Raw genomic sequence first — 24704 nt, 5'->3', positions numbered from 1 at the left:
AAAAATGCAAGTTCTGCACTTGCAGGCGTATTAGCATAAATATGTATGCAAATCCTTATTCAACATGTGTAAATATTCATCACAGCATGTATGAACTTTTAGTGAAGTAAAGGTATGACTGGGTCACTCCTTCCTTTATAATGCAAATGTTCTTAAGATCAGTATATACAACACATACTGGAAAGTATTTCTATAGGGGACTGTATGGTCTTTAAGGAACTGGTGTATGATATGAATTGACACAAGGAAGAATGGAGAGGAGGAAAAATACTGATGTCAAAAAAAGGCTATGGCCTGTTTTGCATTCCCCACATGAGCATTATGTGAGTACTTCGATGTATATCTGTGTGCATTTTACGACACGAGTCAACTCTATACCCACCCAGTCCTGTTGCATTGTTTTCTCCGTTCTGCACAAGCGCATCATGGACTATTTCTGTGGAAGAACGAATCATACTGTACGTACTGCAACGTCAGCAGGTGGCACTTTCATACACGCAATGTAGAAATCATGAATCACTACAAATTTGAGCACTGATTTCGCAGAAAATGAATCCAGTGACCACATACATGTTACTTTACATGAAGATGTTCAGACTAAGATGCAACACTGAGGACTGGAGCACAGTGAGATTTAATCAACACATTAGTGCTTCTTGGATAACTTTTTGTTGTACTTCAATAACTGTATTTTACTCTTGCATTTATTCATTGAATTCTATGTTATATGCCATTGTATTTATTTCTCTCTTTTCATTTACTCCATAGCATCCTGTCCATTGTCTATCTTGTATTTAAAATTTTAGCTACAACACATCGTTGTCTTTGTTGTTAAAAGGTGCTTTGTGTAGTTTTAGTTAGTCAGAAGAGAAAGATCTTCATCGACTGATGTTTTATACCTAAACAAACTGACCGTAAAAGGACAACACAAGTTCTTTTCCATTGCAAGTAAACACAGAAAAGTGAGAAGGAGTCCAAACATTAAACAAATGAAACCTAATCAACATGTACAGATGTGATTAAGTAGGAGTGGCAGTAGAGACAAGACTTTGGTTACCAGGTGCTGGGAGCCAGAAAAGTAGTATGTCTGCACACAGTGGTTAAAATGATACAGCACTGTGGGGTTGACACTTATTGGACAGAATATGGTGTTTAAACAGTTTAAGAAAAAGCTTGCAGATGGATGACAGCTCTGCACTCTGCTACATACTGTGGATGTTAGGGCTTGTCAGAATGCTTGAAAATGCTGATGTTAACTTCTCTACAGTGTGGAATTTGCATAAATCTATCACTTCCTCTGGCACAAAGCTAATGGAAATGCAATTTTACTAAAAAACTGGCTGTAACCGCTGTAATTTTAACATTTCTCTGTGCCAAAAGGTTTTTCTGAACCCACTTACCTGCCCCAGCCTCTCCCACTTTCACTGCCTCCTGGTGGGTAAGAGAGAGACAGGGGAGGAATTAAAATGACTGTGACTCAACCGCTGAATCTGTTTGTGTTGTGTTGCCTGAAGCTCTGGTGCATTTTGAAAAGAATATAAAAAAACAACAGATGAAATGCAAATGCGAGAATTTAACACACGTTTTATGGAAACAGACACAATCCAGAGCATTTCTATGAAATATTTTCCCTCATGTTGTCTAAATAAGTATCTACCCTCCTACAGCACAGACAAGCACAACCTGTACTAAACCACTCAATGTGTCCACTACAGTAATTATTTAAGCTGATCCACAGACATGAGGGCTATGACGTTCTGTCTAATCACAAGGGGGAGTGATTGAGCTTTAAAGCCCTACATAACCCTTGGAAAGTTCTCCCCTCTCAGCAGTTTGGTAAAGCATGTATTTAAATACATCACATCTGCTCATCTTGATCATGTTTATGTGCAAAGCTTATAATCAAAAGCCTGCTTCAAGGACCTGAACATATTAACACATCCCTAGTCTGATTAGAAAGCAATAGGGAAAGAAAATCATAGAAAAAATCTTCTTGATGTGCCTTTTTGAGCTGCCAGGTGTTGGCCGTCACTCACTCTCAGTCTGCACACTAAATCAAAGCTCTGCTGGCACTGCCTGCTTAAGTGCTGTATTTTCACACAGATGATAAGGTCATACATTCAGAGCCTCCTACATCACAGCCATTAAGTCTATCAGCTCTAATAGCTATAAAAAAAACATTAAATCCTCTGTTTATGTTTCTAGTTGATTTTTTGTTGAACTCAACAGCCAAAGTTAAGATCAATATATGATAACTATGAAAAAACCTTTCTAAAAAACCCCCGGGAACAGCGGGAGAGAAGGAAGGACAACCCTTTTGTTCTACTATCAAGACCTTGGGTGAGGTGGGGTAAACATACTTGTGCTTGGCTTGAGGCAAAACAATAATTCTAGAGTGGATCAAGTGCTGAATTGTTTATGTAACAGAGCAGCTTCCATTCATAAAGTTCCTGCTTTTGAACAAGAGGTGCTACATCAAAGGTACATTAAGAGAGGAAATGCATTATTCATGGCAGAAAGCCACAGATAGAAGTTGTGGGAAATTTTCTTTCTAATGGAAGATGATTGAGCAAGCTTGTTCGACACGTATTCCAACCCGCTTTGTGTCCACAGAGAGTGAGTGGGCGATTGTGTGTGTGTGAGTTCCTCACAGTTTGGCCATCCTCCATCTTTTCCTTCAGCTTCTCTTCCTCCTCTGCCAACCGCTGAGTCTCTGACTGCAACCTGACAAGGACACACATACACACACGCACATATATATATACAAACATTAAACAAACATATAATTTCTGTCCTTACAATAAACTCTTGAACATGCTTTATCATATTTATGTGATGCATAAATATATATTTTCATTCATTTTTTTCAACCCGCTTTCAAAAACGCTTCTGGAGGCACATTTTTTTCTTAATTCGCCTGGAGGCCATATGCTGTGTGTGTGTGTGTGTGTGTGTGTGTGTGTGAGTGAGAGAGAGAGAGAGACAGAGAGACAGGAGTCTTCTTGAAAAGCAAGACAGTGCTGTGTGCAATAATAAGATTGGGATGTTGGAGTGTAGTCTTCAGGGACTTGACAACATTGTCCAATGCAATAAAGAAAGGCCTAGTCCTATCCGGCAAGTGTGCAGGCTGCATCACCCTCTCACTCTCACTCTCTGCCTGCGAGTTCAGTATTGGCAGAATTAAAACTCAACTTTGCCACAACATACATAATGTACGACAACAATAAAAAATTACAAGAAAAACAAAAATAGAAAAGGGAATGCTGCGACTGTCAATAATACATGAACTTCCAACTACGCAAATACAACAAAAAAGTGACAGTTCACACGTGCTCCGTCAGCTCCGTCAACGCCGCTAACTGTCTCAGACAGTCACAAACTGGCTCCTTGTCTCCTCGTTCTAAATTGTGCACATATACACTAACATGTATTCACACAGACACAGACGGTGGCTGTACTTGTCAATGCGCTCTTCCATCTCCTGGGCCTGGGATCCCCACAGAGGTGAGCGAGGGTTCTGGTTGTCTTGGGAGGTTGGGGACAAGGGAGGTCCTTCCATCAACCACTGGTCTCTCAGAGACTTCCTCTGGAGTGAGAAGGAGGAGGTGAGGAAGGAGGAAAGAGAGGAGAGTGAGTCCAACTTGCATTGGTATTGTGTTGATATTTCAGTACAGTTTACACATTGATAGCACTCCATCTAAAATATCTGGCAGAGGTGCCTGTTGATAACAGACAGACCTGTTTGACCTGTTACTTAATCCATTAACTATTTTTCACTGGATTTTCCCTAAGCATATCACAATACACTTATACTTATATCAAGAGATATAAATTACATACAGGTAAAGACAATTTAATCTTCAATGCCCACTCCTACACTTGAACAAAACTCCTTGTATTGAACATTGAACATTTAGTGTATGAGGCCTTTTCAGATTTGACTGGAAGTAGTGTTGTTGTAATACTGTCAGCAATTGGATAAACAAAGCAAATCTAGTGACAGTCTGTCCAGTATGTGATTTTTGAGGCTAATACAGGTATCAATATTTGAGAGCTAAAAGAAAAAAAAAAGAAAATCTCAACAATGTTTTGATAAGGCTCCTTGTAATGTGGTAACTACAGTTAATTGTGACAACAATGTGCTCAGCAGGACAATTAACAGTTGTAAAACTGGAGGCTATGTTAAGCGTATGGACTACAGATAGATATATTTGTCATAAGTTAATACTGACCAATAATGTCGTATATTTCCATATCTTACTATAACGTACTATATGTATATATTTATGGTAAGATATAGATATATTGTAAAACGGCAATACAACGAACAAGACGTTACAATCAACAATTGTAGCCCTGTTGTATCTGCTCGCTAACTAGCTTAATTGGATTCTCAAAGTTAAGCTAACTGTCAATGCAATTGTCAGCTAAGCTATTTTGTACTTATGGAAATGGCTAGCCTGGGTAGCGCTGAGCTGATCAGAAGAACCTCTCGAAAAAACTAATAAAGATTAACAGACAATGGCCAAACGACAGTATTTTGAGAGTAGAGAAATACTTCTGTCAATATTTGCCTGTTCAAAGAAAGATGGATGAAGCGAGTGATCTCAGATGAACTGCTACAGAACTGTGCCAGCAGTGGTTGCTACCAGCAACAGACGGAAACTATCAGCTGCTGGCAGAGTGCTGAGAGACAGAGAAAGACTGTCTCATCACTGCCGATACCTGCAACATTTTATCCATCCAACACCATTTTATTTAAATGTCCAAAGTGTAAAACAATATGCGCGATATAGTGGCATTAAAAAATACTTAGAAGAAAGCAACAAGGTCCTCAGCCAGTTGGGTTAGACGAGTTGGGGGTGGGTGAACAGCAAAACACACCAGTACAGTAAAGGAGAAAGTTAAATGTTTTCCCAAAAGCGTGTTTGTTTTCTAGAGGTGGCTTTTTTAGTGTGTATGCCAACTGTTTTGAGTAGAATTGAATTTGTCTCTTGTTCAGTGTGAACTAACTAGAGCCTGAACACATACCGATTGGCTGATATGATTGGTTGATACTGGCCTATCGCCACGGTATCAGGCAATAACAGCCAATAAGAAAACTTTCTGTTCTTAAAAAACAGTGCAGAAAAAGATGTTTGTGGTGATTTACTGTTATTACATTTCTTGTGTTGTTAACAAATGTCATTTTAGACAATAAAGTTTTTTGTTAAAGTGTAAAATATCCTGCCTCCATTACATATTTTGTGTGTTTAATTACCACATTTGAGGAATCACTGCAGAACATGTGTGTATTTTGGCCCCAAAAACTACATATCTGTTGGAAACTATGAAAATAACCACATATTCAAAACCTGGTTACAAATAGCATGTCATATGGAATTGGGACAAAGTTTCTTTTTCATAAAACATTCCCAAAATGCAACGTGTGGCACAAATGCAAAAAATACAGTAACATGAGGATGATTCAGAAATGTGTGTGACTGTGACTATGAAAGAATGAGATGTGAAGCGAAAGGATATGTAGGGAGCAGTGACGCGGTCGGATTGACAAACTGAGATGCAGAAAGCGAAATGTGATTTTTTTTGAACGGCTCAGTTGTGAAAAAAAGACGAGAGGCGGAAAGACAGAAACACCAGTAAGTCCATGTCTTTATCTCTGCTGTCCAACTGAGAGAACACTAGAATTTATAGTATTGTGTGTGCTCTTTTTATTCTCATACCCTTCCTACACCACTCCTGTAAAAAGACATGACCCAGTGAACGAAAGCTGCCCGAGGCAACCTACTAGTCCCTCCAAACAGAGCACCAAACTGAGTACTTTCAACTTTTATACTGCGCAATTCTCAGTTTGTTGCTGACTACTCTCTGAACATCTTCTAAACAGACCATTACGACTGTCTGACAGACTCAGTCCTTCAAGTCTAATACTGCGTTTGCACTGCTTTGTTCTTTTCTACACTTGTTCCAAATCCCCTCTGGACATCTAGCGCTGACTCTTAAAAAGCTCCATGTGTGTGTTTGCATACATGACAATGAGTGACACATCAAACACAACTGTACACATGGTGTGAGTTTTACTGCAAACACAACAGTCCATCTCAAACTACACAAGCCACTACAGATATCATGTTGTTTCAAGTCAATTTCAGCAGAACTGATACGTGCTTGCTGTGTAGATGCTCTCTGAACTGACAAAGGTGGACATTGGACGTGACCATTTCAAAACTCAACATTGTTTTTTTTTAATATAATGACATGAATGAGTGAATGAATGAATGAATGAATCTTTTTCAATGACAAAATAAAGTAAAGTATGTAAACCTGTTTACATGAGCTGGACTACAGGAACGTAAAGCAGTCAACATGTACAAACAAGAAAAAAGATGGAAAGTTATCATTGTGCTGCCACTTCGAAGAAAATGGGTTCAAAACTCATGCTGCATCCAGACATCAAAACAAACAAACAAACAAACCAACTAATATGGTGACATACGGCAGTACAATCAGAACCTTGGTGATTAAAGTGATGTGAAAACTATGTTATGGTAATAGTGGTTACAGTGCCATTTGCCAGGCTTATCAAACCAAGGCTGCCATTATTTCCTCCACCAATCAATCTTTTCTTTTATAGTCAAATTAATTCCGTTATAAAAAATTCCCTGCCAAAAACGAATAGAAACTCAGATGATTGCATGACGTAGCTATGAAAAAACTTCAGTGAAATTAATTTTGAGCCAGAAACTGTCAGGAGGGAGAAACATTTTTTCCCTCAAACATTATAAACCAGTTGTTTTCCTCTTATTGTCTGGACTAATACACTCGCTGCAGGCTGACTAAGTCAGTATTACAGCCGTGTTGCAACCAGTTGCCTTCGGTTAAAGTGCTTTTTTCAGAAAGTAACTGTGCAGCCAAAGTGCCCTTGAGCTGGACAGTAAACTCCTGTCAGTTCAAGGAGCAGTGGTCTCTAGCTGACCCTGACAAGTGGAAATAAACATAGTGCTGTCTGCAGGGAACTTTTAGCAAATCTAATCCAGCCAAATAGGCAGGATTTTCATTTTTATCATAATTAAAAAGTAATATGCACTGAAATCCAGAGCAGAACACTCACAGCAGCTATTCTTTCTCTTGCTGCATAGCTGATGTCTGCAAGCATCTCACTTACTCGTGAATGCATCTGAAAAGCAACACTCCTCTTCAGCCTATGGCCCCCATGTTTTCATAATCTGGCAACAGTTAGCCAGTAGCTACCTACTTTACTATAAGCGTCACAAACCCATCTCTGTGTTTTCTCCTGCACTGCAGAACAAGTCCTGCTCTGTTTCCCTCTCCGTGCCCTTGGCTTGCTGGATGCAGCCCTCCCTAAACTTTCCCTCAGGTCAGGAGCTGTGTATAAGCCGCTGCTCCTTCTTTATCACATCCTTACATCTACCCTGGGGTTAGAGTCAATGTCAAATCTAATGAATGTACTAAATGCTATGATTATATCAACTCCTGTGAGAGAGCGAGTGTCGAAATTATCATTTAAAATTCATCTTTGAAGCCTCAAAGACTTGAATTTTGATCTCACAGATGCAATTCATTTTTAGTGCATTGCACACTAACTGACATGCTCATTCAAACATGGTAGGCATATGTAAAACGGTCTCCTGCATGAGCACTTGCATACCTGTGTGCACGCAAACACATGCTGCACAAATTTCGCACAATTTGAGGAATGTGCCCCAGGGCAGTGAAACACAGTGGAGTAGGAAGTGGGAACGCCAGAGTGGAAACGATGTGAAAACAATAGAGCAGCTCTGTGACTTGCAGTGTGTGTAAACACTCACATAAAAACTGATTTCAGCAAAGGAAGGCTTGCTTCTAACCTCGCAAAAAACGGGCAGAACCAGGAAGTGTGAAAGGTTGTACAGTTCATCTGTGTGTGTGCATGTGTGAGAATAGGAAATAAATGGGAATGCTAACAAGCTGAAATGGGTCTGCAGAGGATGTTGGATGAGTCAAATTAAAGCTGCATGTGCTTGTAAATATGTGTGTGAATGAATGAGACCGATTAGATCATCCTGTGTATGTGTGTCAGACCTTGAGCTGCTGTAGTCTGAGCTTCTCATCCTCCATCTCTCTCCGGGCTCGGTCCTGCTCCTCCTGAAGCCGACGCTTCTCCTGACAGATGAAAATTAGGACAAATGGAGAATAAAGCAAAAGAAAGAGAGTGAATGTAGACATATTGATGATTTGGTAGAGAGAGAGCTAGAGCAAGAGGAGTACAAATACATTACTATTATTCCAATAAACAGAAGGGTGGGCTGAGAAACTCAGATCAGGTGCCAAACATATAAAGGGGCTGATGTAAATGTCTAACAGAGACAAAGCAAGGAAAGAGACGGCATCATCATCGAGAAAGAGTAAAACACCTGGTCAACCATCTGTCATGAGGACACTGTCACCACAGACATCAGGTAGACTGTACATCCCATAATGCTTAGAGCAGCTGTCCCCATGGCAACTCAGTGTTGTTTTCATGGGACCAGGGACACCCTGGCTCACCACATTGCACATTCAATAAATTATTTAGGAGTTACGGACAGCTCAGAGAGCTTAGTCTCTTTATCTTCTCTTTCTCTGTACAGACGAATGTGATATAAAGGCGGAAATAGACAAGATTGCAAACACCTGTGATGACACCTGCCTATAACACTGTAATGTATTACATTATTAGCAATCAAATGTTTTTTTAAATAAAGGTTATAATCTACAAAAATGTAACGTTTCGAAAAAATGTGGTCCGGTTTTAACACAACTACAGACCAGCTAGAAGTCTTTTCTGTGCTGTATTATGAGGTGCTACAAGAGGTGAAAAGGGTGTGTGAAAAAACTGCTCCATGAAAATATTGTTATTGTTATTATCGTTATTATTTTTTACACTCCTCCATTACATCTACATTTTGTAGAAATTGGCATTTTGTGGGTAGATACCAATCCGAGGTTTCTGTAAAAATTTGTCAGATGTAATGTAACATTATCTGCCAACTACAAACCAAACTCTGCACATCATACCAGTGTTACGTCTTGAAAACTTTTGTCTTGTTGTAAAACATTCATTCAGTGTAGGGCTGCGACGACGCATCCCAAACAAGAAGGGGTAGTACCTCTGGAGGCTGAGAATAGCCTCTCTCACACAGAGAAGCTGCATTAACGCCACAGCTGCGGTTTGTCAATTCTCCACCGTTGGTCATTCACACAGAGCGAAGCACCGCTGGAATAAAGACGAACCACTGTGTAATTCACACAGAAAGCTGCGCTGCCACTCCTAAAGAGACGTGACGGTAGACGTCATAATGATGACGTCGGGGTGTTTCCCAGGTGTTTCCCCTGTCGATCTAAACCTGCTGACCGTTTATGATGTGTAGTGATTGAGAACCCAGCCCCCTAAACATCCTGGAAGATGAAAGAGTTACGTTTTTTGTGCTAAATTACATTATTACATAATCGCCATCAGTAAACAGGTCGCTGCGTGACTCTGTCACTTGCAGGGACGGAGGCTGTTTTCTGGGGGAAATTCACTAAAGTCTCGGTCGGGAGGGCTGACATCACGGTGATTTCTATCAACACAACCACTTGAGTGAGTTAAAGGTTTTTGCCGGTGACAGACACTGTTTTTCGGGCAGAAATGTGACGAAGAGTAGGTAGGACGGGCAGGAGGACAGACGCTGCTCCGCCTACAACTGCAGTATTTTTTTCCTCATATAAGTTACCAATGACAGTTATAGTTACTATGTTACTTTTGTTTGGTCATGTAACGTTAAATTAATCGTTTAATTAGTTGACTAATCGAAAAAATAATCGCTAGATTAATCGTTTGAAAAATAATCGTTTGGGACAGCTCTAATTCAGTGATCCTGCCTTCTTATTGTAGTTACATAGCAAAGACACGTGTGATAGGGGGGCGAAGTGGCTGAGACAGAGACACCATTCACCCTAATACACTCTGAAGCTGTTAAAACTGACTGTTACGATGGAGAGAAACTGTACATTAGTGTTATTTTAGCCAGAACACCCTATCTCATAACATAATTTTTTTTCACAGCCAAGTGTAAATGTGTACAGTTTCTCACAACATATACATATGCTGCTGGATTTGTCTTGAGTGTGTCTGTGTGTGTGTGTGTGTGCATGGACTCACAGCAATGGCCTCCAGTCGCTGTTTGTACTTGTCTGCCTCTTCCATCCTGCCACCTGTGACACAACATGACAGGGTTTGAAGGTTAGAGATCAGAGGTTAAACAAATACCAGACGAGTCGGCTGAATCCAGTTACTTTGAGAGATTGAGCAGAGGCCATTATTTCACATATATCCAAACCACGCCTTTTTTCGGGGGGTCTTTACAAATGTAAAAATTGTTGTGTTCAAAGGAGAGAGAGAGAGAGCCACCATGACCCACAATCCTCCTCATCATTACCATCCTCACCAAAACACATCTGCCCAACACTCCTATTACGTCTTTTGTGTCACACCCTCCGGCATCTCAAAGAAAATTAGCTTAGGCATCTGTTTTCCCCTGCAGCCGGCACCAAATGGGACAATATTTGAGCTTCCCAAAAACCCAGAGTCACAAGAGAGAGTATAGAGTAGAGTCAAACATAGCAGCCAGTTCACATCAACTCAGTCATTAGTGAGTTTTTGCCATCACAAACCATAACTCTGCTTCTAACTTCTCAGGAGAGAGATAACACTTATTTTTGTCCCACATGCAATTCTGCACCAGACGGGTTCCACAAGAAAATAAAATACAGAAAGACTTTATATGATCAAAGTAATTGTAGTGAAAACAGTTATTGAAACCGAATTTTTACATAATGACAGCAATAACCCCTCCAGTCACTGAAAATCCCATGTGGTATGTAAAGAGCTCTGTCTTACACCCCCCCCCCCCCCCCCCCAAAAAAAAAAAACAAACAAACAAAAAAAAAACATTCAGCCATCACAGCGTCTGAGATCTAGCAATGGGGAAGATCTGAGCAAGACCGTGCCCTATTTCTGCAACAAATGCCACACTGTCAGAGCCGCTGTCGCTAATCGCCATCACAGAGTTTGGAGCCCAGAACGTGTCCTTATACCAATACACACACTCATACACACACACACACAAAAAACACTATCAAACCTGCAAAACCTCATAAACAAGCGATGGACATTAATGGGAAGATCAGACGTCACCTTTTACTTCAAAATAATTGGACAATGACACTTCAAGTTGGAATAAAAAACCTCACAAGCAAAATGAGCTTTTGTCACATCAACCCTCACCTACATTACTCATTTCTCACTAAGTGTCCCTCTCCATCCAAGCCTCACATATTCTTCAAACGAGGTTCCTCAGAAGGGCTGATGCTATTGTTGTTGCTCCACCGATATCTTTCAGTCACATAGTGAGAAACTTCTCCTTAAAAAGGTTTCTTTTGGTGCCCTCGAGGTGTGTGAAGGGTGGCGGGGACACAGGGGAAAAGTGCCCACTTTAACAATGTGGAAATGTAGGTGATCGGAGGGAACAACAGATGGATGAAAGAAGAAGAGAGAGGGAAGGGGAAACTTTTTTTGATGGGGAAACAAACCTCTAGCATGCTTTCATTACAATGGAGTTCTCTCAAGAACTTAGGTGGTTAGACAGAGAGGAAGAAATACGTGTAGTAATATATACACGCAATATATATATAGAGAGAGTGATTGGGAGACAAGACGAGGTAGATCTCGTTTTGGCAGTGTTTTGAATGACTGGAGGTGCAGTGACAGCTTACAGTATAAGCCTCCGTTGGGAGTGGAGGCTTGTGTCTCATCAGGGCTCCAGGAGAGCGCCTAGAATAGCATCCAGAGATAAACAAGCAAACACAAACAGAGGCTTTGATGAGGAGGTATTGAGGAGCTCCCCGTAGACACACACTGACTCCGATAATTAGACAAGATACAGGAGGGTAGAGATGGGAAGGCTGACAAAGTCAAAAAGTTAAGAGACAGAGAAAGTCAGGATGGTTCGGGAGAAGAGCGACGGAAGAGTAGCAGAAAAAAGGGGAGAGCGATGATAGCAAATGTAGCAAATTGTTGTCCACCAAATGGGACGACCGGTGACACAAACGCGAGAACAAATCCAACAGACTGTTCAAGAATGGGAAGAACAGAGATTTAATTAAATCGTCTCTGTTCTCTACGCCTGTCCCAAACACCAGCTCAGCAACATCAGTACAGTGAGAATTATGCCTCCAAAGTCAAAAGTCAACCTGACAAGCAAGTGTAATGTTTCAATGTGTGCAGGTTTTGAGACTATTTTAACGCCACAGGAGAGCTCCAGTTTTAGCACGATTTCCCCAGCTCCCGTGGCTGCATGTCGAAGTATCCTTGAGAACACTGAACCCCAAATTGCTCCTGATGATGAGGTCGGTGCCTTGCATGGCAGTCTCATACAATTGTTGAGTGGTTGGTAGACTGGAAAGCACTATAGAAATGCAAGTCCATTTATATTCTATCATTTTTCTTACACTTTATCAGTTTTGCCTTTTGTTTTGTTGGTGCAGCCGAGAAAGCACCTGCTTTGAATACTGCTCTGGACACTGGTTACCATGATAACAGTTGATGCATTCAGTCAGCACTGTTTTCCAAGAGACCCTGATCATTATTAAGTGAATGCAGGTCAATCTGCTACCAACTAAACCAGAGTGTTTTTGAATTCTTGTAGAGATAGTTAAATTATCCAGTATTTCAAAAGATTTGGTAAGATTTCGTTTGTCGTTCCTTGAATCATCTTGTGACCCCTCTGGAAACAACCTAATGAAGAGCAACAGTGAAGGGACACCCCCTTTACAAAGTGGATGGATGTAATAGCGAATAGTGACGTTATAGATGTTATGTAGACTGAAATAACAACACTAAAATAAGATTCGGAAAATTATGATATATAATATTGTAATGATAGATACTTACAATAAGTCAGAATTTACTGGTAAGGTGTCCTCATTATAAAACTGAAGTGTTAATAAGGCTAAATCTTTATTTTAACCATAATTCTTTGCACCTTAACTGTGAATTTTCACACAACTCCCACAATCCTCTTGTTGTACTCAGAAAGCATAGCAACCCACAACTGTCTTGTGGGACTCAACAAAAACTGCACCAAACAGCGTGAGTTAGTGAAACGCCAATTTGGCAGGCGGCCATTAACACAGCTTGGCTGCTACAGTATTTAATTACAGACACCGGTTCACCTGTAACACCTGTTACATGCCAGCCCAGATGGCTAAAATGACTGAAGCCTTACTTCCATTAGAACTGACAGTTTGTTTTTTTTGTTTTTTTTTTTCAGGGCAACGATTTGAGTCCCACCTACACAAACACTAGCCAGCTAAGCAGGTTGGAGGCTGTTTGACCTCTGTGGTATGAGCTGCCACACATCGAGTCTCTATCAGTTTATCTTTTAGTCACTCTCCCTCTCCATACACTCACACAATGGGCAGAAGGTGCTACAGCCAACAACAAAAGAAAGAGAAGAGTAGACACAGGACACAGGAGGAATGGTAGTCTCAAGGGAGAGATGAACAGTTAATTTATTGGTAAGTCAACAGGCCTTTTTCACTGAAAAAGTTTTTACTTTTCATAGCAGGAAAAGACCAGGTGTTACCATTAACACTAACAAGGTTTCTGTTGTACTGTATTGTCCCAGTAAGCCCCTTACAGTGTGACGGAGAGCCAGCATGAATAAAACCCCCTCTGAACTCTGAGCCCATCCTCAGCGTCAACACTTTTCATGGAAATTAATCTTCAAGTCCTTGTTTGAGTCCTCTCATAGGAAAAAAAATGCCTGTTTCAGCTTCTAAATGTAATAATATTCAGTGTAATTCGGTTTTATTTCACTAAAGTAATTGGGGTTTTGGCTGGGGTTTGAAAAGTTTTTGGCGGGCTTTTTCACATTAAAGCTGCAACTAATGAGTTTAATTCTATTTTTCTTTTTCTCATCCACTAATCTGCCAATTAATTCATTAATAGACCATATTCACATGGCGGCCATTTTCCTTTGATGTCACACTCAAACATTATGTAAAATGTAAAGAATGTGACAAGGGGTCATTAATTCACAGCTTTTCGAATGATCAGCAGCTACAGAGACAATAGATTGGGCAATTTTTAAGGGAAAACAACATATTTGATGATCCGTTAGCTACTATTAGACAGAAACATAGCATTTAACCTCCTTCTAGCTAACATTACCATTTGACAGTGATTCAAATTACGATAGTAAAGCCATAAATTAACTCTCAAATATTAACACACATCATGGACTAATCAATTTACCGTCAAATAACATATGCCAACGTTAGCTGTTGTCTAACGGTAGCTTATAGGTCATCAAATCTGTCGTTTTATGTTGAAATATGACCCTATGTCCCTCCAGATATAAATTATCCATTGTGTTAGTAGTCGCTGATTCATCGGAGAAATGGAAATGATAACTCTTTGTCAGATTCCCTGCATACAACCTTATCCTTCTGTCAACAGCATTTGAGCTACCCACTCAGAACATAAGGTCATGGTGGTGTGTGAATATAGTCTATTACTTTGTCCACAAATGATCAGAAGATAGAAAACGCCTATCACAACTTACTTTAATCCTGAGTGTCTAAACCCAACTCAAAAATTTAAAATTTTAGCCTATTCCTTTATCATGGGACATACAACCTTGTCAAGATCGGACATCTACATTACCCACAACGCAACTCTGACTACCAGCAGTTTGGTCAGAGATAAGAGCGCGTTTAGCCAATGTAGTCTCAAGATATTGGCTATATAGCATAAAATGTGATGAAACAAATTATCAACTATAAAAACAGTTAGATTAATTGCACAGCCACTTCAGCTTTCATTTGGTTGATAAAAAGGAGCTCAGTAAGAAGTGTATGTGCATGTGTGTGTGTCTGTGCGTGCGGTTAACACACAACGGTCTAGGAACTCCAGCTGCCTCTCAGTCGTTCAGTTTGTTCCTCAGCAAACATTCCTCAAGCCTGGTGCAAAAGAAAGTATATTTGCTTTTAGTGCATGTGCGCATGTTTATATAACAATGTATATTTGCCTAGCGGGGTGCCATGAAGTCTATATGCCGAGTGCTGATGTAGTGACATTAGCTCAGTGGGAACAGATGGAAGAACAGTGGGGTGTCTGGAATGAAAAACTATACAAATCATTTAGTACCACAGTTCACTGCTTGTGGATTTCTCTCATACACTCTGACAGGCAGTACACAACTGACTGTATGTAAGAATGAAAACTGGAATCTCAGGCAGGTACGACTCCTACAAGGCAAAAGGCTGCGGTGTGACATTTCATCTAAAGACCAACGACGTTGTGCACAAACTATTTTGGAGTCGAGTTACGTCCAAATCCCAGTGCATGAAATGTATGATTTTCAAACTGAGCACCAAACCAGAAAAGCCGAATTAGCATTTAATTTTCTGGGGGCTTAAAAAGAAAAGTCTCTGAATAGACTATGGTAGAGGCCATCGGTAGAATCAGTGTGATCGGATCGGTGGCCTGCACATTCCACCAATGCCTTCAGTTGCTTTGCGTAAGCTCGCATGTCGAATATAACATCAGTCTGGGAATATAGCTGCACCCAATAAAAATATAGGCTGTCTATGCAAGCCACATGTTTCTGGAATTTAAATCCCATATCAAAATATTAGAAAAAATAAACTAGTTCATTCAAATGCAATACTCCGATCTAACACAGATATGGGTGCACATTTTACTAGAAAGGAAAGAGAACAGGGTTTTTGACTTTGACTTCACAGGGATGGATGCCGGCTACAGTGGAGCATGAAAGCTGTGAACTGTCGGTCATGAGACTACGAGTCTGTGTCACAGGGCACCCTTAAGTCCAGGTATGGCTTGATTCCCTGATGGCGATTCAGCTTAATCAGAGCAGACATTATATGTCTAGGAAAAAGATGCGATTCCTTCTTGAAAGATTATGTCATGATGCAGAAATAGTTCATCGAAAAACCAGTTCTCAACAATATAATTCCCTGTAACAATTCAGTGAGACCGGGCTGTATGCTCCTTATGGCTGAACCAGTAGGAGGGTGTAACGTAACGGATGTAACCATGTGCGTCTTGTCAGGCAACTTTCTTGAGTTTTGGTGAGGAAGGCTGATGGTTATCAAAGATAATTAAAGTACATTCATCCGTTTCTATTAATTGTTGATCATAACAAAGCAAGAAAGTACTCATACAGCAAAACAATAAAATAAATCATGTACAGAGATAAAAAATTTCATAATCAGAGCAAACCCCTGCTGAAGGAACAGTAGAAACATTTTTATTATGCAACATCCACGGGGAAATGTTGAGCTTTGCTTTTGCTAAAAATCAAGATTAGGGATCCAGCTAACAATCATTTTCATGATCAATGAATGTGCTGATTATTTCCCCCGAGTAATCAATTATGGCTGAAAGAGAGAAAGACTATTATAATATTTAACTTTAAATTTCTTGTTTTTATTCGATCAACAGTCCAAAAATCGAAGATATCCAGTTAACCGTCATACAAGGGACCAAAAAGAAGGTAGAAAATTCTCACACTGGTAAACTGGAACAGGCCAAACGAGCTGTCAGAAATGTACAGTAGACAGACCAGAGAGCAGCAGTCTTCTGAATTGGGTGATTGTGTATATACAGGCCACTGAGCACACAACATACAGCGAGTTGCTAAGATAGCTTCAGGTCTGTATGGGGTGGGGGGGTGGGGGGAGTCATTAAAAGGCCACCCAGTGACATTTTGTTTTTGCGTGATGATGCAGTTACGCTGCTGTTGGACCGCTGGCCACACACTTTGAAGTTTCTGCTCCAGTTCTTGTAGAGACTGGGAGGAGGGGTAGTCGACGTAGGGTTGGAGCATCAGATTGTGTGCCCTCAATTATATACAGTTGCTGTCAGCACATTCGAGAACTAACATTAGGAGTTTTATTAATTTCTAATACCTGTATTAGTGATGCTACGCTGGAATCATCTTTGCTTTGAAGTGCAGTTCATCTGCTAGAGGCTCATTTACAGAGCTGCTTCTATGTGTCCTATTATCCTTCTTCTATTCAACATGGCTGGGTTTTCAGCTCTTTGAAAATAGCATGCCAAACTCGAGTCTAGCATGTAAACCGCATAACTAAAAAGAGCAGGACTGGATGAGATAGGAGATGTTTTTTTTCTTAAAAGACACATTTTGGGTTAAATGCTTTTAATGCTCAAAAAACATAAATTTTCTCATTCTGGTCAGTGCTGCAGCATTATATTCCCCCTCTGTCTGAGACACTCTGTTTTAGCTCCTGTCTCTTTAAGGCCTCCCACCTGAATACCCAATCTCCTCTGATTGGTCAGCTCACACAAGCCTGACCCAGCACTGCTAACAACAACGGAGCTGCTGTGCTTAATCAATTCTTACGTGCCAAACTAGCCACTAGGGCATAAATTATGCAAATTTGTGAGATGGTGGCATAGTATAATGGGGTGCTTTAGTTGTGGGGACTTTGACCTTTTTAACCTTCAAGATCTTTTATGCACAATAACACAGAAAAAATGAAAAAGTATAATCGGTCTCCTCTAAAACAAGATTCAATGCTACTTTAAAGTTACGATTCAAACAGTTTCAGATTTCCGTGCCTGTGAGACCAGGACAGAGTATTCCAAGGCCACTAAATTGAGAATATCCTTCCACCCATGTATTTGGGAACAGGAAGAGTGCAAACATCTTTGTCCTCCAGACGATTACAGATAGACCATGCAATCGCAATGACCCTGATCTCTGAACTTGCGCATCCCCTTCTGTCGTCACTGGCCATTGCTCAGGAAGAGCCTGACCTAAACAGGCGGCCAACTAACTGTAAAACAAATTCCTAGATAGAGCTTCAATCTGGGCCAGGGCAATCAAAGACCCAGCTGCTCTCTATCTTGAAGGATGGACCAAGAAAGATGCTGTAAAGTGCTTTTTCATCAGCTATTGATTTTCAGTCGCTTTACAGACTCTGCAGCAGAAATTGCATTATTGGAGAAATATGCCTCTTATCTACATAGAAATAAATCTGACACAGTGGGTGGATGTATGTGTGTGTGTGTGTGTGTTTATGTGAGTGGGTGGGTGGTATGGTTGGAATTTGTGTAGCTTGGATGGTGCTGCTTCAACTGCACACATGCCAAGTTCCTCTGATTGACAGTCGGGGTCGGGGGAATGAAAACACTGCATTCCACTGCTTTGTGTGTGTGTGAGTGCGTGCGTGCGTGCATGTGTGTGTGTGTGTGTGTGTGTGTGTGTGTGTGTGTGTGTGTGTGTGTGTGTGTGTGTGTGTGTGTCAGTTAGGGATGGAAGGTTAATGTGTGATAAGTGTGTCCCTCCCTCGTCACAGTGCTAACAGTGTAGTAGACTTCGGAGTGTGTTGAGGATTATCAAAGTCAACAACATACAACACAGATTTTCTCCAAGTCATGTATCACCGCTGCACTTCACAGGCATGACAGTCCAACTCCGGCCTCACCTCTGATGTCACACTGCGGCCCGAATAATGCATGCATTTCAAGATGTCATCAACCCACCAATCCCATATTTATCAGAGTATCAACGCTGTGGATACGTACAGTTAGCACAAATGATCACAAAGGAACACATACGCTGGGGAGCATCAAAGGAATCACTGCGAGGGATTATCAAAAGAAATCTTCCTACAGGTCCCAGTGTTCAGTGGTTAGACTAAAGCGAGTTTAACGCACTGACAATTTGACTAAATCGTGTTGCGAGAGAAGACTATGATGAAACAACAGCACCTCAAAGGAGCAAATTCCTTTGCTCTCATTTTGTATCTACTTTATAAAGCCATAAAAAGGATTGAGGGGGATCAATGGTGTGCTCTCAGGTACCGCACACACGCGCACACACACACACACACACACACACGCACACACAATAAAGTCTCTGTTCAACAGGAGGTAGGCTGGTTTTAGCCTTCGACTGAGTCTGGCCACAGCATCTTACATATACAACTCGCACCCACGGCACTACAGCTGATCTCTATTTGAGTAATGAGACATGACGTTTCTAAGTTTAACCGTAAAGGTTGCAGGGGTCCTAGGATGCTTTCACACCTGCAGTTTGGCAAACAAAGCAAGTGGTCTAAAAATGGTGTTATATGGGCTGACAGGTAACTCATTCACTGTGCAGTTTGGACTTCATGGCTCCTCGCGCTAGAAAATCTATTTGCAGTGATTCATGCTGCACTTTAATGTTTAGGGTGCAGGACTTAAAGGCATCTATTGGAAGTAATTCAATATTATATTCACAATAGAGTGCTGTCGGCATGTATTTTTGTAGGCTAACCTGGAAGTTAGCATCACCTTAGTTCCCTTGACAAAAAGCCTCTGGGACTTTCCACTGGATTTTGGATTAGTGTAGAAAATCTATGGCAAACAAGTTTGCACGTTTGTTCAGCAAGATAATCTTCACAGATGAGCACCACTTTTGGGATTTTTTGGTGTAAATGAACCCGCCAGAAACAAAAGGCTAACATGAGATTATAAAACTACATTGCAGTTGCATGACTTCAACATCATAAAAACTAAGCATCTTACTACGCTATTGTATACACACTTCACCATAAAGTGACCGATCTATGAGTTGTAAAGTTAGAATGGAGAACATGATTTCTTAAATTTTTCTCGAGTATGACTTTTAGGTTGTTTTTATAACACTTTCCTACAAACTGGACTTTTTAGAGGTCGTTCAGACTAAAATAAAGCCTTGCATGCTCTTGTGGGAGGTGTATTATTACAGGTACCAGTGAGACATGAAAAATCATCCACGCAGTCCTGTTTGAGTAAATAAACACTGAGTTTAAAAGGCCAAAACACTGCCCAGCAGTTTAATACTTTGAGACAGGATATTTCAACTTGTAGCTGCAATCATTTCATCTTTTGCCATCACGACCATCAGGCAAACAGCAGAGAGTCCCTGTTTACGTTCCAAAGTAATCTACAGTACCGGGAATTTGCACTTGTACACATTTGATTGGCCACTGAAGCGTAGTGTTGCAGTCCAGCAAGACTTGAGCCAGACTGAACTTCTTTGCCAGACAACCATGCATTGTTTTTGCCAGAGCCCTGTGTGTTGGCACCCCGGCTGTACCGCCGCACTGGCCTCATGCAAATAAATAAGAAGGCTGCTTATTTTCACGCTGGGCTAATGTTAGTCTGAATGTGGCATTATTACAGTATGCAATACAGTATGTGCTTATTTATATTCTGTGGTGTCACAAAGTAGTAATTAAGCATTCAAGATTACTGCTGTTCATATAGATACCTACAATCTTGTGCTTAGGAACCCGCCTGTTACTATGGTTACCAAACTATTTGCGGGAATATATACATTGCTTATCCAGATTGCTTCCCATAAAAAAAAAAAAAAAAAGCTACACCAACAGCAGATTAATTTTAATTTAGAAATTCATGTCACACTTATGTCTACTACCACAAAATGGCCCTGGGTGGTCTTCTTTGCTTTCACAATACAAACCATTTTCCCCAACTAACTGGAAGGAGACCAAGCGGTCTCAGTCCAGCTATTTTGATTGGATCACCAAATTTAGTTGACAAAAAGAACCAAACCAAACAAGCAAACACAGCAGAGTTTGTTTGAACCGAACTGAACAGGTTAGGTGAACAAGTATCCAATGAAAATCTTAGTACGATTACCTAATTAACCAGGCTTGTCTTACTGTGCTCACTGACATTTTCAGTGTGGCAAGCCATTATTTCATCAGTATAAACACACAGATGGGTGACATGAAGCTTAATATTGTATATAGCTTCATACTGCTGGATGTTTGCCCTCCGAGTGGTTCCCAATATGGGCAGGCTTCTGATCACTGGCCATGACAAAATCACCATCTGCTTCCAACATTTAAAATATTAAAGTCTGGAAGGATTTTGGGTGAGAAAATCAGTTCCGCAGCCATTAAGCTGAGCAGCAGATCAAAAGTGACAGCTCGATGAGGCCTTTGGAAAACCCTGTCATCCACTCATCAAATCAGCAGAGGGGCTACAGAGATTAACACGGTGATCTGGAACATACATATGCATGGGGAAGCTGCACAGTAATGTGCTATGCAGCATGCGTGAGTCATTTTGGCTCACTGAGTATAATTAACATGCAGGATTATCTATTCAATCCAACTGTGAGGAAGTCACATTGTTGCATTGGTTTAACGGCATGCATTTCCAAGAATGGCTTAGTTTTGGTCAGTCAGTTGCATTAAAACAGGATAATAAACAAATACGCGATAAACCTGTGGGTCCTGCCTATCATTTGACAATTTGAAAGAAAAAAGTGAGAAATTTGTTGTGTGTTAAATCATGTGTCATAAGCTAATACGCAAAATATTATTTATAAGTACAGTGTAGAAAATGTTATTTATTGTAGAGTTAGAGGAAAATATGAGAGAGATAGATACTTTATTAAAACTAAAGATCCTCTGTGCACAGCAGTGCTCCTCTCCTGGGTGCAGCTACTACAGGGTAAACCACAAAGGGCCCTCAAGAAAAGAAGGAACAAAGAATAAGGAAAAAGAAAATCAGCACACACCAGGATACAGTTGCTATTTTGTTTACAATTGCTTTAAAAAACAAGGACAAACAAAAACACAAAAAAACACATTTAACATGGTATGTTAAGTAGCTTAACATCCCAACAGTAATCACTGTTATGAAGTGTTTGGTCAGTAACCTGTGTCTCTCCTCCAACTGCTTGTGCAGCAAAAGAGAAAAGAAATTTTCTTGTATCCCTGCCCATTTGATCCAATCAGGATAGACAATGCTATAAAGAGGCGGTCCTCTGTGCTCGTGAATGTGCAGAGTAGTATTCTCCCGTTTGCCAGCAAATGGCAGAGCCTTATACTTCCAAACAGGCAGAGCGAAGGAAAACACTCGAAGAAAAGAAAAAGAGCCGTCTCGAAAAAAAGAACGGGGTCGTGCAAGTGTGGTGACGCAGAGAGGAGGGAGGGGACTGCTAACTGCAAAATGGACAGAAAGTTGGCTAAAATCGCGTCTGTGTTTACAGCAGCTTCAATGTGCATATCTTGTCAATGCTCAAACATTGTTCTGTGCAGCCCTACTTTCTATGTTGCAGTTTTCATGTGCACTCCCTCAGTCACATCCTCGTGTGACTTCCCAGCCGGAGACAATAGGTAATCAACTGTTGCCCTCACGCTGTAAGACCGCCTGACTTAATCACTGTGCTCTCAATGTTTTGGCATTCATGAACTCTTCTATCTCCAGCTTTATCTCCTCAAACACTGGGCACAGACAGTCGAGGCACGTATTAGTGTTCATGATAAGAGGCGAAACAACAGCTTTTAACCCTGAGGTGGAATGCAGCCTCTATGGGTCTGAGACTCTCTGTGTGTGTGTGTGTGTGTGTGTGTGTGTGTGTGTGTGTGTGTGTGTGTGTGTGTGTGTGTGTGTGTGTGTGTGTGTGTGTGTGTGTGTGTGTGTGTGTAGGCTTTGCAGAGGAGTGAAGATTACAGGCTAGCTGAGGCATCATGTGAAACAGAGACAGTGTGGCTGAGGGCATAGTTGCTTCTCTCCTTTTACTGAATGTCATTATAGCCTTTTTACATTATATTTAAGCCTGGTAAACAGTGCCAGTGTCATTGATGACATATGCGGTATATACACAACATCTCAACCTGTACCTGTAATTTTAGGGAATGTCGGAAAGTTTGTAATTAGTCAAGTCTCTGCGTGATGGCATCAAATGACGAAATTGGAGAGAGAGCAGAGGATAAACAGCAGAGGAAGTAAAAGGTCAACACTGTGGACTCCTTCATCGAGTCCCTGTTCAAACAAAACCATTTCCAAGAACATGAACAGATACAACATTGAATCCTCATGACCTGCCTGACCTGCCTCACAGCAGACAAGTCATGAAGAGCAGGGAGAAAGCCTTTGCAATGAGAAAATGTAAGGTGAGAATAAAACAAACAAGAGGCAGATAAGACAGTGTTGTCATAGAAATGGAAAATCATGCAGGTTTTATACGAATGAGAGAGCGAAAGAAAAAGCCATGTGAAGCGGGGGGATCAGACTTTGAGACACCTGTTCTGACAAGTCCTGACGAGACACTTGAGGCTGTGACACAACATAAACGTTCTGCCAGCATCTCCACCGAAACCCAGCTCAAAGACACATCAGGTTCACACTGCGACACCTGAAAGTATGTGCCAGTCTCCGTTTCGTCGGCGTGTTGCATGCAGACACATGCACAGAGGTTTCACAAGGCTGGCTGTGTGACAGAAACTTAATAAGCAAAACGCACTGACAGTTACTCCAGAAAAGAAAACTGATTTCACAATCAAGTTATCAATTATCGCATATCTGAGAAAACCTGTCTCTGTCTGATGGAGTAGATACTGTTCTACACAATTAGAAACCAGCTGGCTTTATATTAAGCTCTCTTTAAAACTGTGTAAAATCAGTTGGCTTTACACAGGGCAAGAGAGAGTAAGAAGCATAAAAAAAGGGCTGGGCAATACGTCGTTAACATGATGTGAGCCTACAGATTGTCTTAGAGTTTGCATGTGCATTACAGTAAAGTAACATGAACTGACCAGACTGTTCAAATTCTTGCCTTTACCCACTTCGTTATTATACCCATGTTACATACAAAGGCTCTATGTGAGCATAGAGTACAAGCCCACAGCTGTTTAGTTTTAATTTCAAAATTATGTAAGACATTTTATTCAACTTAACTTGGAAATTAATTTCCTGTATAGGATATTCAAAATATGGTGATAATAGATTATATGCACATATTTTGTTGAAGTAAAAGGAATGAACCATTCCTGACAAATCAGAAGGGCAAGTGATTATTCAACAATTGGGGCCATGTCCATGACTCCAGGTCAGGTTTTTTAAGCTGAGTGCAAGTTGATATCGAGCAAATCAAGACGTGACCTCCAGATTCCAGAGCCAGGGACTGCTGACCGGTCCCTCCTTACTCTACAGCAGTAGGATATACATCATACAAACTGTACATGGCCAGAACCTTACAGGCCCAAAAACATAATTCACTTACTCCTAAGTGTTTGTTTGTTTATTGTTGAACTTGTCCGACACACACCATACAGTCATATGGCACATATGTCACACAATGTTTCTAAATATTAAGAATTATATTGCCATGTCAAACATTTTCTGTTTCAGCTTCTCCAATGTGGAGATATTTGCCTTTTTCTCTGGTTTTCTAATTACTGGTTATTGAATAAAGATATGTTTGGTTTGTGGACAGTTGGACAAAACAAGCAATTTGAAGCAGAAAATGTTATGATGATATTTTTCACTGTAGATGCTACAATGTACTAAGTACCCAATTAAGTACAAAAATAATCAATGTGTTAATGGAAAAATAATTGTTGGATCTGATTTAAGGCTCAATGGAGGTAGGAGTTACTGTGGTGCTAAAGACTTGGACAGATGCATGGAAAAACAAAAGTGGAGGTTCGGGTGCTGTTTTGTAGCACTTATGAGGCAAAGTGCACCTGCAAAAAGCCAGTGACACAACAGCAAAGTGAACCTTCAAAAAAGCCGAAGTGGCTCTGCCCTCGAGCTACTCTGCGGTTTAATCACTCACCAA

At 40.7% G+C, this 24704-nt stretch overlaps 1 protein-coding gene across 3 annotated transcripts in view; it reads right to left on the bottom strand.

The window, feature by feature from the left end:
- palm3 (paralemmin 3) overlaps nt 1-24704 on the bottom strand; it is a 39090-nt gene that overhangs the window by 2650 nt on the left and 11736 nt on the right. For 2 of the 3 annotated variants that reach the window (XM_030433660.1, XM_030433650.1), the window contains 6 exons: nt 10184-10236; nt 8083-8163; nt 3459-3586; nt 2652-2724; nt 1401-1431; nt 383-436 (listed from right to left, as the gene is read on the bottom strand). In XM_030433660.1, the coding sequence (XP_030289520.1) occupies nt 383-436; nt 1401-1431; nt 2652-2724; nt 3459-3586; nt 8083-8163; nt 10184-10228 (412 nt within the window). In that variant the 5' untranslated portion in view covers nt 10229-10236. The remainder of the gene's footprint in view (nt 1-382; nt 437-1400; nt 1432-2651; nt 2725-3458; nt 3587-8082; nt 8164-10183; nt 10237-24704) is intronic. The other variant, XM_030433667.1, reaches the window with a different exon arrangement.

This window comes from Sparus aurata, chromosome 1 (assembly GCF_900880675.1).
Source record: "Sparus aurata chromosome 1, fSpaAur1.1, whole genome shotgun sequence".
NCBI classification, from domain to species: Eukaryota; Metazoa; Chordata; class Actinopteri; order Spariformes; family Sparidae; genus Sparus; species Sparus aurata.
Note: the sequence above shows the minus strand (reverse complement) of the source record. Positions and strands in the feature narration are given on the sequence as shown.